The 12,791-nt window shown below is 50.0% G+C and overlaps 1 protein-coding gene across 2 annotated transcripts; it reads left to right on the forward strand.

Annotated features, from left to right (window-relative positions):
* Positions 1-2,202: 2,202 nt before the first annotated feature.
* Positions 2,203-10,932, forward strand: LOC125338995 (cytochrome P450 2A5-like). 2 transcript variants are annotated; one of them, XM_048330052.1, is made up of 9 exons: positions 2,203-2,382; positions 3,208-3,370; positions 3,830-3,979; positions 4,308-4,468; positions 5,470-5,646; positions 7,534-7,675; positions 8,615-8,802; positions 9,898-10,039; positions 10,751-10,932. In XM_048330052.1, the coding sequence occupies exons 1-9, from the start codon at positions 2,203-2,205 to the stop codon at positions 10,930-10,932; spliced, it is 1,485 nt and encodes a 494-aa protein (XP_048186009.1). The 2 variants fall into 2 exon arrangements, with proteins under 2 accessions (XP_048186009.1, XP_048186008.1); XM_048330051.1 differs by lacking the exon at positions 3,208-3,370 and having other exon boundaries at positions 2,203-2,390; positions 3,828-3,979.
* The last annotated feature ends 1,859 nt before the right edge of the window (positions 10,933-12,791 follow it).

Consider the following 12,791-nt stretch of genomic DNA (forward strand, 5'->3'; position numbering starts at 1 on the left):
TAGCTGGTCTCCTTAGCTCCATAAAGCTCAGAGACTGAAATCATCTCTTAAAGAGCACCTGACAATGAAGAACAAAGAAGATTCTAGCCAGGCACTGGTGCTCCGGCCTGTAATCCTCGCTAGAGCCTGAGATCTGAGGACCAGGGTTCAAAGTCAGTCATGGCATGAAACTCTATGAGACTCTTAATCGCCAATGAACCAACTAAAAGTAGGGCTGTGGCTTTCATGGTAGAGCACTAGTGTTGAACACAGAACATCAGGGAGAATACCCAGGACCCAAGTTCAAATCACACAACCAGCCCTCACCCCAATCACAAGAGCATTATAAAATCCGTGCTTCATTCTTGCTCTCCACCTCAGGGAAACTGATAACCAGGGGTTGGGGGAGAGATTATCTTGTGTTCGCCTCCCTTGCTCATTTTGTCCTGAGTCATGATTGAGATGTGTCTCTCCCATGTGACTGAGGGCACCAATCCTACTTCCACTTTCCAGGAAAGACCAGTACAGCAAACAGAGAGAAAAACACAAGAGCAAACACAAACAAGAGCAAATACACGAGACCACTTTGTCCTTATGTCCTTCTCCTATCTGTCCTTACCTAGCTCTTTCCAGGAGGGGATCATGGGAGCCCACCTCCATTCTCAGGCCATTTCCTATGCATCCCTTATGAAGCACAAAATTCTACAAACGACTCCAAGAAAACATAAATATAAATAAACAAAACACCCAGAGGGGAGAAGAGAGGCCCAGCCCAGGGGCCAGCCCAGGTGTAGGCTGGTAACCCCAACTTGAGACATTAATGTCTGCCAAGCATTTGCTAATCCTTTTCCCCACCTCTTCCCCCTCCTGAATCAACAAACAACTTTTCCACCACCCAGTGTTGTTCTTGTCCTTTATTCTCTCCACACAGGACTCAGAGTCCAGCACCCTAGAAGGATAGGAAGAAAACTGCAAGTGACAGGCCAGGCCTGAGGTGCCAGCCTCACCCACCCATCTGATTTCCAGAAAGAGGTGGACAACCTCTGCTGGGACAACCAAGTGTGCACAGAGCCTACCTGGGGCCTCTACCTGGGTCTGTGACATATCCCAGACCCTGAGTTCAAGCCCCAGGACTGACACAAGAAAAAATAAAAATAAAAAGGGAAAGGAAAACAGGCCTGGAGATGGTATCTTATGCTTATAATCTTAGTGATTCAAGAGGCTAAGATCTGAGAATCCTGGTTCAAAGCCAGACAGGATAGGAAAATCAGTGAGACACTTACCTCATGCCCCACAACTGACAAAAGAGTGTCATGTTTGCATTACAGGCATAATCTCTGGGCTCTGTGCACAAGAATCCTACATGTAAACTAGGGGGCAATCATAAATAACCACAGTAATAGACACGATCTAATAAATGGAGTGCACTTGTCTAGGGGATGGGAAATACAGTGGGGGCTCTTTGCAAATCAGACCCCTTGGTAGCTGGGGTTTCCTGCCATATTGGTGGTTATTATGTCCTGGAACTAGCCTGTCCCTCTGCCCATTGTGACCCCAGAATTTTGTCTTCAGTGCTGTGTGGTGTCCTGCTGAATGTGACTCAGGTGGTGGATCACGGGCAGTGGGGGTCCTGGCTCTGTGGCCCCCATCATGACCTTCCACTTGGGGTCTCAAGAGACAGCACAGAGCTGCAATCACAGCAGGTCCGCACCTGGGCTCAAGTGCTCACTCTTGATTCTGGCTGGGCTTTCTTTTTCCATACAGTTCAGGATTGTTTTTAGCCCCAGGATCATTCTCAAACCCATTACCACCTTTCACCTATCTGTCTTTTGAATGAAGGCCACACTTCGCCCGAGACCCTAAAAACAAAATTCACCCATGCTTTCGGGGTTGTTGGCCTTGGAGACCCTCTATCTAAAGCTCAAGGAATTCTACCCAAGATTTGGAGTTAAGGGATCTACAGTTTTGGGGTACTTCCTCCTCATGTGCCACACACCAGCCTAATCCTCGTTAATCTCTGAGATCCTCCCCTCCCTGGTAACTAGCTGTGTCTCAAACTCAGTGAGGTGCACGGTAGGGGACTGAGGGGAAGAGGTCTATTCAAGGAAAACGAGACAGTTCTGAAACCCAGGCCAAAGGCCAGCCTTCAGTCCCACAGAGTTATAAAGGCAGCCGAGACGCCGGCTCAGCCACCACCATCTGATTGGCACACTCGTTGCCACCATGCTGGCCTCAGGCATGCTGCTGGTGGCCGTGCTGGCCTGTCTGGCTGTCTTCGTATTGATGTCTGTCTGGCGGCAAAGGAAGCTGTTGGGAAAGCTGCCTCCAGGCCCCACGCCATTGCCTTTCCTTGGAAACTATCTGCAGCTCAACACGGAGCAGATGTACAATTCTCTCATGAAGGTGCGGCGGGCTGGGAGGCAGTGGGATGGGGTGGGGAGACAGACATGCCCAGTTCCACAGGCAGGGGCGCTGACCACTGACTGCGTGAGCCAGAGTCTTTGTTTTATTTTATTTTCCAGTCCTCCAGCTCAAACTCAGTGCCTGAGCCCTGTCCCTGAGCTTCTTTTCGCTCAAGGCTAATTCTCTACCACTTGAGACACAGTGCCACTTACGCCTTTTTCTGTTTATGTGGTGCTGAGGAATGGAACCCAGGGCTTCATGCATGCTAGGCAAGCACTCTACCACTAGGCCACATTCCAAGAGCGAGGCAGAGTCTTAAACAGGGAATTCTTTTTGTGGGGAGAGGATGTGGTAGGAATCTTTAGAAGCCCATTTCTACTGGGATACCATGGATCTCTCCTCTAATCCTAGCTACTCAGGAGATTCACATCTGAGGATTGTGGTTCAAAGCCAGCCACCTCAGGAAAGCCTGTGAGACAATGAGCCACTGGACAACTAGAAATGGGGCTATGGCCCAATGTGGTAGAGTGCTAGCTTTGAGCTGAAGAGCTTAGGGACAGAGCCCAGTTGCCAAGTTCCAGCCCCAGGATAGGCACCAAAACATAAAAATATGTTTGTGTGTGTGTGTTTGTGTGTGTGTGTGCACACGTGCACATGCCCACTTACATCAGTGTGTGAGTTAGTATGTGTGGTCCTGAGCAGGATTAGACCACATGTGGGAATATTCAATCTCATGACTTTCCCAGGGCTTGGGAGGAAAAAAGCCAATGCACCCCAGTACTTGGAAGCTTGCTCTTCAAATTTTTCCCATCTGCCCTTTCCCAGCTGAGGGATCGCTTCGGCCCCGTGTTCACGGTTCACCTGGGCCCTCGCCGGGTCGTGGTGCTGTGTGGCCAGGATGCGGTGAAGGAGGCGCTGGTGGATCAAGCCGAGGAGTTCAGCAGTCGCGGGGAGCAGGCCACCTTCGATTGGCTCTTCCAAGGCTACGGTGAGCCCAGGGGCCATGGAGTGGAGGGCTTAGTGGCCTCAGTCTCCCCTGCCTGTTTCCTCTGGATCTTTTAAGCTTCCGGCTTGCCTCAGACCTTCCCAGTGTCTTTCCCTCTTGCTTCCATTTTTCTGTGGACAGAAAGCATTCACTCCCCTCATTTCCATCCATTTCAAAAGTCGTCTCCCGCCTTTCGTCTCCCCTCTCTCTTCCTGTCTCCTTACTCCCTCGCTAACTGAGGGAGTGGGGCTGTCTCCTCTTCCCTGCTTCTTTCCCCATGATCTGCAGATCTCTGGCCCTGAGTCTGGGGTTTCTTCCTGGCTCCGATGCTCACTCTTACATCCACAAAGCTCCTCTCCCTTCTCTTGCTTTCTGCACAGCCTGGCCTCCAGGCCTCCAGCTTCCCCAGCAGCCCCACTTTGGTGGTCCTGGGTTCTGATCTTCCCTCTTCCCACTACCCAGGTGTGGCCTTCAACAATGGGGAGTGGGCCAAGCAGATGAGGCGCTTCTCCATCACCACGCTGTGGGACATTGGCGTGGGCAAGCGTGGCATCGAGGAGCGCATCCAGGAGGAGGCGGGCTTCCTCATCCAGGCGCTGCGGGACACGCGCGGTGGGTGCCAGGCAGGGGGACGGTGGGGCCCGGGGTGGGTGAACCCAGGCTCTACGACCCCATAAAATCACTCCCAAAGGGTCAGAGTGACATCAGGTCACTGGGATTGGTTCTTTTCCAGGACAGATCTATCCTGGGTTCCCCTTCACCCCTGCAAACCCCTCACCCTCCACCCCTGCCTACCCTCCATTCCTCCTCCACGCCTCACCTGCCACACCTGCTGAGCCCTCAGTCTCCAAGTTTCATAAACCCTCACCTTCACCCCTGAAAACCCCTACCTTTCACTCCTGCAGGCTCCTCCATAAACCCCTCACTCTCCACCCTGCAGGCACCTTCATAGATCCCACCTTCTACCTGAGCAGAACGGTCTCCAATGTCATCAGCTCCATTGTCTTTGGGGACCGCTTTGACTTTGAGGACAAGGAGTTTCTGTCTCTCCTGCGAATGATGCTCAGCAGCTTCCAGTTCACAGCCACCTTCACTGGACAGGTACCCACGCCGCGCCCCTGCCACAAGTGTATGAGCAACAGCCAGGTCATAGACATAACTTCAAAATGGCCGGGTTCTGATGGCTCAGCCTGCCATCCTAGCTACTAGGAAGGCTGACATCTGAGGATTATAGTATGAATTCAGCCTGGCAGGAAAGTCTGTGAGACTCTTACCTCCAATGAATCAGCAAATCCTGGAAGTGGCGCTGTGGTTCAAAGTGGTAAAGCACCAGCCTTGTGCAGAAGTACTCAGGAACAGCGCCCTGGCCCCACCACAGACAGAACAAACATGAAGGCTGTTGACTCATGATTGTAATCCCTGCTGTGCAAGAGGCTGAGATCTGATGGAAGTTGAAACCATCCTTTGCTGGAAAGACTGTGAGACTCCAATTACCCTGCAAAAAGCTATGACTTGGAGCTGTGGGTCACATGGTGGAGCGCCTGGGAGAGGCAGTGAGGTCACCGGCCCAGCCCTGGGCAGGGCGCACCTGTGAGGCCATGAAGTTGGTTTGCTGCCACCTGCAGCCCAGGAGCTGAGTGAATGGTGGAGCCATGATCTCCCCCCACAGGCTCTGTGTTCAGGCCCATGGGGGAAATGTCCACCTGTCCTGGGAGACATGAGTATTGGTCATTGACTCTGGGTCCTGGCACTGCTGTTTCAGAGGGCCTGGATTTGTAGGGACCTTGGAGGCAGGAGGATGGCAGATGGGAGCCCCATGATCTGTGGAAGTGCACTGACAATAGAGGGGGTGTGATTGTGCCCTCTTTTCTACTGGAGTTTGAAGCCAAGACCTTGAGCCTATTAGCCAAGCACTGTATCCTTGAGCTAACTATTTTATCATTATTTATTCACACATTTATTGAGGCACAGTTGTCTCAAACTTGAGACCTTCCTAGACTCCATCTCCAAAGTAGCTGGGATTACAGGTGTGTGCTAAGATGTCAGGTGAATGTCTGTCTTTTGTCCATTATCCCTCTCCTCAACCCCTCACCCCACCCCAGCTCTTTGAGATGTTCTACTCCATCATGAAGCACCTGCCAGGACCACAGCAACAGGCCTTTAAGGAGCTGAAGGGGCTGGAGGATTTCATCACCAAGAAGGTGAAGCAGAACCAGGGCACCCTGGATCTCAACTCCCCTCGAGACTTCATCTACTCCTTCCTCATCCGCATGCTACAGGTGCGTGCAGCAGCCCGGGGGAAGGGGGCAGGGCAGCCAGTTGAGTGCCATGGAGATTGGGCTAGGATGGAAAACCTAGAACTATGCCAATTATATAAATATTCTCTGTGTGGATCATGGTTGATTATATAAACAATCCTTAATGTCCACTGGGAATGTGGCTTAGCGGTAGAGTGCTTGCCCAGCATGCTTGAAGTCCAGGGTTCAATTCCTCAACACCACATACACAGAAAAATCCAGAAGTGGCTCTATGGCTCATGTGGTAGAGTGCTAGGCTTGATCAAAAGAAGTTCAGGGACATTGCCTAGGCCTCGAGTTCCAGCCATAGGACTCAGAAACAAAAAAAAAAGTAGTTAATAAATAGTACTCAATGTCAATCATAATGAATATAGATGTTCTCCTACAGAACCTTATCCACAGAGAAGATAATGGTAACCAACTCTACCCCAATGCCTGGTGCTAGGGCATCTTCTTTCTTTTTTTCTTTCTTTCTTCCTTTTTTCACAATTGTGGAGCTTGAACTCGGGACCTGGGCATTATCCCTGAGTTTCTTTTGCTCAAGGCCTACTGCTCTAACTTGAGCCACTTTGAGATTGGAGATAAGAGTCTCATGCACTTTCCTGCCCAGGCTGACTTCCAACCATGATCCTCAGATCTGAGCTTTCTGAGTAGCTACAATTACAGGTGTAAGCATCCAGGGCCTGGCTAAGCTAGGTATTATTTAGTGCCCATCACAGCCTTTTCTATATGTGTATATCAGTCCTGGGGCTTGAACTCATGCCCTGGATACTGTCCTTGAGCTTCTTTTGTTCAAGGCTAGCACTCTATTTTTTGAACCACAGCTCCACTTCCATTGTGTGTGTGTGTGTGTGTGTGTGTGTTTTATTTCTGTTGTTTCTGTGCCTGCTAATTGGAGATAAAAATCTCACAGACTTCCCTGCCAGGACTGGGTTCTAATGGCAAATCCTCAGATCTCAGCAGTCTGAGTAGCTAGGATTGCAGACCTGAGCTTTTGGTCCCTGGCCCATCATAGCTATTAGGATCAGAATGAGGATTCACAGCCCTGAGAGTGTTAGTGATCTGCCTAAGCTCACACAGCATGGAAACTGTGTCCTCCAGCTTACTCCAGGTCTGTTCTGACACTGGTGATTTAAGCTACCACACCAAATGAGAGTGAGTGGTCTAGAGTTTATGCTCTAGTGCTGGCACACACACACACACACACACACACACACACACACACACACACACACACACACACACATTCTCATTATAAATATCCTACCTACACAGGAGCCTGAGATGTGAGGATCATGGTTCAACCAAGGCTGGAAAATCCATGAAACACTCATCTCCAGTAAACCACCAGAAAAGTTGAAGTATGTTTAGCTCGAAGGGTTATATCACTAGGCTTCAGTTCAAGCCCCACAATGGACAAAATCAATCAACAAACCAAACAGAGGTTGAGCTAGGCAAAGGACAGAGGTGCATTTTGGACCACAGGCAACATCCTGGGCAAAGTTCTGGAAACAGGATTGAGAGCCTGGAAGATTGATGTTCTACTTGGACCTCACAGAGGTAGATGCCAAGAGAACATTCCAGAAGATCCTTCAAAGGCATGGGAAATGGCCTGGGAATATGGCCAAGTGATAGAAAGCTCCCCTCATATATATGAAGCCCTGGGTTTCATTCCTCAGCACCACAGATATAGAAAATGGCCAGAAGTGACGATGTGGCATAAGTGGCAGAGTGCTATCCTTGAGCAAAAGGAAACCATGGACAGTGCTCAGGCCCTGAGTCTATGCCCCAGGACTGGCAACAAAAACAAAGCAAAACAAAACAAAGGCATGGGAAGTACCATAGAATTGAAGGCCTTTCTCCTTGAAGGAGAAGGAGAATCCCAATACGGAATTCCACATGAAGAACCTGGTGCTCACCACCCTGAACCTCTTCTTTGGGGGCACGGAGACCATCAGCACCACCTTGCGTTATGGCTTCCTGCTGCTAATGAAACACCCAGATGTGGGGGGTAAGGCCGGGCAGGGCCAGGACAGAGAAGTGAGAGGAGGGGGCAGGTCCTAAAAGTCGCCTAAGTTAGCTGCCATGTTCTCATTTCTCCTAACAACCTGGACCTTCACATAGGCCCTGTTACAATCAAGACGGGAGAGTCAGCCTGTGCACTTAGCTATCACATTCGTAGCTATGAAAATAGTAGGAGCCAGGGCAGTGGCTCCTCCAGTCATCCTAGCTACTCAGGAGGCTGACAGCTGAGGATTTGCCTTTGGAATCCAGCCAAGGCAGGGAAGTCTGTGAGACTCCTATCTCCATAAAACCACCAGAAAACTGGAAGTGAGGCTGTGGTTAAAAGTGGTAAAAGAGTTCAGGGACAGCCCCCTGGTTCTGAGTTCAAGCCCCACAACTGATATATATATATATATATATATATATATCCTATCAGTATCCAGGGCTGTCTTAGGCTGTGGCTTGGAGAAGGAGGCAGTGGGGTCCTTGTGGTTTAGATCAGCAATTTACCAATACGTTTAGGAAGCATATATATATATGCTTTTTATATATATATGAGCTTTTTTGATCTAGGCTGGTGCTGTAATGCTTGAGACACATATCCACTTCTGGTTTTCTGGTGGTTTATTGGAGTTTACAGTCTCTTAACTTTGTGCCTAGGCTGGCTTTGAACCCTGATCCTTAGATCTCAGCCTCCTGAATAGCAGGTCTGACAGGTGTTAGCCACCAGTGCCAAGCTCTTTTCTTCCTTCTCCTTCCTTCTCCTTCTCCTTCTCCTTCTTCTTCTCCTTCTCCTCCTTTTCTTCTTCTTCTTCTTCTTCTTCTTCTTCTTCTTCTTCTTCTTCTTCTTCTTCTTCTTCTTCTTCTTCTTCTTCTTCTTTTCTCATACCTAATGCAAAGACTTCAAATACCTAAACACATTTCTTCTTTCTCTCCCAACTCCCAGCCAAAGTCCACGAAGAGATTGATCGGGTCATTGGCAAAAACCGACAGCCCAAGTTTGAGGACCGAGCAAACATGCCCTACACAGAGGCTGTGATTCACGAGATCCAGAGATTTGCAGACCTGAGTCCCATGGGGCTGGCTGGCAGGGTCACAAAGGACACCAAGTTCCGGGAGTTCCTTCTGCCCAAGGTGGCCCTTCCCTGGGACCCCTGCACCCCAAATCTATTACACATTATCGACTCCCTGTCTTCCCTTCTTAATCGAAGGTTCCTCACACACACACACACACACCTGTGTCCCTTCTTCTTTCCTACTCAGACTACTCTGTACCCTGGGTCCCTGCAACACCCCTCCCCACCAGCTCCCCTGGCTCAGAAGATCCAGGCCTTGATTTGAATCTTCCTAAATGGAGCGATGGAAACCCCAGAACTGGTGACTCAGGCCTGTCATCATAGGCATTCAGGAGGCTGAGATGTGAGGATCGACATTGATAGTTTATTTTTTTTTGGTACTGGGGATCGAACCCAGGACATTGCACTTGCTAGGCAAGTGCTTTGCCGCTGAGCTACCTCCCAGCCCTGAGGATTGACATTGAAAGTCAGCTACAGCAGAAACGTCTATGAGACTTAATTTTTTTCAGCCTGGGGCTTGATCTCAGGGCGTGGTCACTGTTATTGAGTTCTTTTTGTTTAAGGATAGCATTCTACCAGCCACAGTACCACCACCATAAGACTCTTATCTACAGTGAACCACCAAAACTCCTGGAAGTGGAGCTGTGGGCTCAAAGAGGCAGAGTGCTTGCCTTGACCCAAAAAGAAAAAAAAATCAGAGACAATGCCTTGGCTCTGAGTTCAAGGCCTAGGACTGAAACACACACACCAGAGCAGAGGGTAAATCTTATTTACCCAGACCTCTTGCTTAAGAACAGGAATCTCCAGTCCTCAATAGATCATTTCAGAAGGCCCAGAATCTCATAGCTCTGGCACATGTACCTGCCAAGACCCCTTCCCCCCAACCATCTGCCTAGAGAGACAGGGGAGGTAGATCTGACAAACTCTAGCTTCTGGAAGCCTCAAACCTGTGTCCACCAAACCCCTGGTTACAGAGAGGAGGAACATCACCTTACTCACAGAGACCTTAACCTCATGGTCCCTGAAGCCTCTCCCTCCCTCCTCCACTCCCATGACTCCAATCCCTGGCTGCTCCTACCCCATCCCAGGGGACTTTCAGCACATTCATCTTCCAACTGCCTTTCTCACTCTCCCTTCCTCCTCTTCCTCTCAGGGTACCGAAGTGTTCCCCATGCTGGGCTCTGTGCTTAAAGACCCCAAGTTCTTCTCTAACCCCCGAGATTTCAACCCTCACCACTTCCTGGATGACAATGGACGGTTTAAGAAGAATGATGCTTTTGTCCCCTTTTCCCTTGGTGAGTGACCAGCAGTGGCTACTGGGCCACGGCTTCCCGCAAAGGGACAGCTGTGTTTTCCAGCCCCTCTCTGACACACAAAATGATTAGTGCCTTTCCCCTGATTGGAAGGTATGATTGGATCTAGTCTTTGATCCCCTACTTGCACCCATCGTAATTCCCAAACATCCTGTTGGGTGTCAGGCAAAAGAAAAGGGATTATCAAAGCTCGTTCAGAAATGAGGAAAATCAAGAACTGAGTAAGGGAACCACATTGTCTGTGGCTTACCCTGACATCCTAGATACACAGGAGGCTCAGATATGAGGATCCCAGGTGGAATCCAGCCTGGGGAAGGAAAGTCCCTGAGACTCAGCTTCACTGAAGCACCAGAAAATTGGAAGTGCCATGGAGCACAAAGTAGTCAATTACTAGCTTCGAGTGATAAAGCTCAGGGCTACAACCAGGCTCTAACTTCAAGCTCCATGACTGACCAAAAACTCTAGTGTAAGTGGGGCTGTGGCTCAAGTGCTACAGTACCAGCATGGAGGAGAAAAACTCAAGGACAACACCCAGCACCCTCATGAACTAGGGCAACTCAGGCTTAGAGAGGAGGCTAAAATTTTACAGCATTCCCTGCACCACACTTAAGGAACTCAGCTGGGGACTTGGAGTTGGAGATTAGCTCACAGATAGAGTTGGCTTCAGCCCTGCCTGCCTCCTCTCCTCTGCAGGAAAGCGGTACTGTTTTGGAGAAGGCCTGGCTAGAATGGAGCTCTTTCTGTTCCTCACCACCATCGTGCAGAACTTCCACTTCAAGTCCATGCAGCCTGCCCAAGACATTGACGTGTCCCCAGAAATTGTGGGCTTTACCACAATCCCACCAACATATACTATAAGCTTCCTTCCTCGCTGAACCCCGTGCTGTGCTGGGGGAGGGGGAAAGGACAGGATGGGGGGGGCAGAGGCGGAGGGAGGGCCCTGGGCCACTAGGAAGGGTGGGAAGATAGGAGGGGGCAATTGTCAGATGGGAAGGGCAGACAGGCCAGATTGCTGACCTTGCTGAACATGGGCGCTTCCAAGCTGGAATGCCAGAAAGGGCATTTTTACATCGTGAGCAGTAAGAAAAACAAATCAGTTCTTATTTATTGAAGGAATTTTGTGTGTCATGTTTATATTAGATGTCTGATGATCTCTGCTCACACAACCTGAGCAAAGGGTTTGTGTGCAGCTTGGGAATCTCCTGCAGATGAGAGGCATGCTAAGGCATATGAAGGCCTTGCTGAGGGCTGCTACTCCATAGGCCTACATTCCAGCTACTCAAGAAGCTTAGAGCTGAGGATTACTGTTCAAAGCCAGCTTGGGTAGTAAAAGCCCAGCAGACTCTTCCCTCCAATGAACAACAAAAAGGTGGGAGTGGAGGTAGGGCTGGAATGGTAGAGTGCTAGCAGGCTTTGAATTCAAGCCTTGTGAGAGAGAGAGGAAAACACCAAGAGACACTCTGAAAACTTTGAGAAAAGTAATTAAATCACCAGAAGTTTAACACCAGGAGAGGAAGTTCGGGGTGAGAGTGGCATCCCCGATGTCCCGCAGTGTCACCTCCCATGGCCAGGAGTGGGAGAGGCTCACTGCTGGCCTCTCCATCTCACAGGCACTGGCCCAGAGTGGACAGAAGGGAAATTTCTGAAGGAAATGCCCTGTGGGATCTTGGCTGGAACTGTGCTAACTAACAGCCACGACTCCCCAATTCCCCCTGCAGGCCCATCGTGGAACTGCCCAGCATGGACTGAAACCACTCAATTTCTTAGAATTTCTCAACACCATTATCTCAGGATGGAGGCGTAGCTCAGTTGATAGGGCATCAGCCAACGAGCATCAGCCACCAAATTTGAGTCCTGCTATTTGTGTAGGAGCTACTAACACCCACCTTCTATTTTAATTTTAACTTTAAGGTGTAATATGGCTGGTCAAACCATCCTACACTTTACCCTTACCTTCCATACCTCCATATTGTTTTCTTATGACTCCATCTCAAAGGGCTTCCCCCCGCCTCCGCCCCATGAGACTAGTTCCTTAGAGTTTGACAATTAAACATACTGCACCCACAGTACATTCAGGAGAGGGCACAAGCCACCTCCAACAATCCGGGGCAGTGTGCCCCCCCAAAAAAAGAAACACAAGTCCTCAAACGGACGCACCCCCCTCAGATGGCCAGCGTGGGTCAGCATGCTAGCCCTCCAGTAGGATGATCTCGAGGCCACACCTCCATGGGAGCACATAATTGGTCAAGCTGCCCCTCAGCAGCAATGCCCACTCTGATAGGCGCACTTCGCACAGGTGGGCAGGCCAACTGTTGGGCCTGGGTAACTGCAGCCATAGTCAGGACATGGGGGATGCAAGGGGAGTGAACCAATGCATACTTTATTCCAAGAGGGCCAGGGGTTTTTGGCCTTGGAGACCCTTTATCTAATGCTCAAGGAACTCTACCCAAGATTTGGAGTTAAGGGATCTACAGTTTTGGGGTACTTCCTCCTCATGTGCCACACACCAGCCTAATCCTCGTTAATCTCTGAGATCCTCCCCTCCCTGGTAACTAGCTGTGTCTCAAACTCAGTGAGGTGGACGGTAGGGGACTGAGGGGAAGAGGTCGTATTCAAGGAAAACGAGACAGTTTTGCAACCCAGGCCAAAGGCCAGCCTTCAGTCCCACAGAATATAAAGGCAGCCGAGACGCCAGCTCAGCCACCGCCATCTGACTGGCACACTCGTTGCCACC

Source organism: Perognathus longimembris, chromosome 20 (assembly GCF_023159225.1).
Source record: "Perognathus longimembris pacificus isolate PPM17 chromosome 20, ASM2315922v1, whole genome shotgun sequence".
In the NCBI taxonomy this organism is placed as follows: Eukaryota; Metazoa; Chordata; class Mammalia; order Rodentia; family Heteromyidae; genus Perognathus; species Perognathus longimembris.

What these genes read in the sequence shown, in the direction of transcription:
- LOC125338995 (XM_048330052.1), top strand. Translation starts at nt 2,203, where the DNA reads ATGCTGGCCTCAGGCATGCTGCTGGTGGCCGTGCTGGCCTGTCTGGCT. An exon ending in TGTACAATTCTCTCATGAAG is followed by an intron (nt 2,383 to 3,207) that starts GTGCGGCGGGCT and finishes GCCCTTTCCCAG; the next exon opens with CTGAGGGATCGCTTCGGCCC. An exon ending in TTTTGTCCCCTTTTCCCTTG is followed by an intron (nt 10,040 to 10,750) that starts GTGAGTGACCAG and finishes TCTCCTCTGCAG; the next exon opens with GAAAGCGGTACTGTTTTGGA.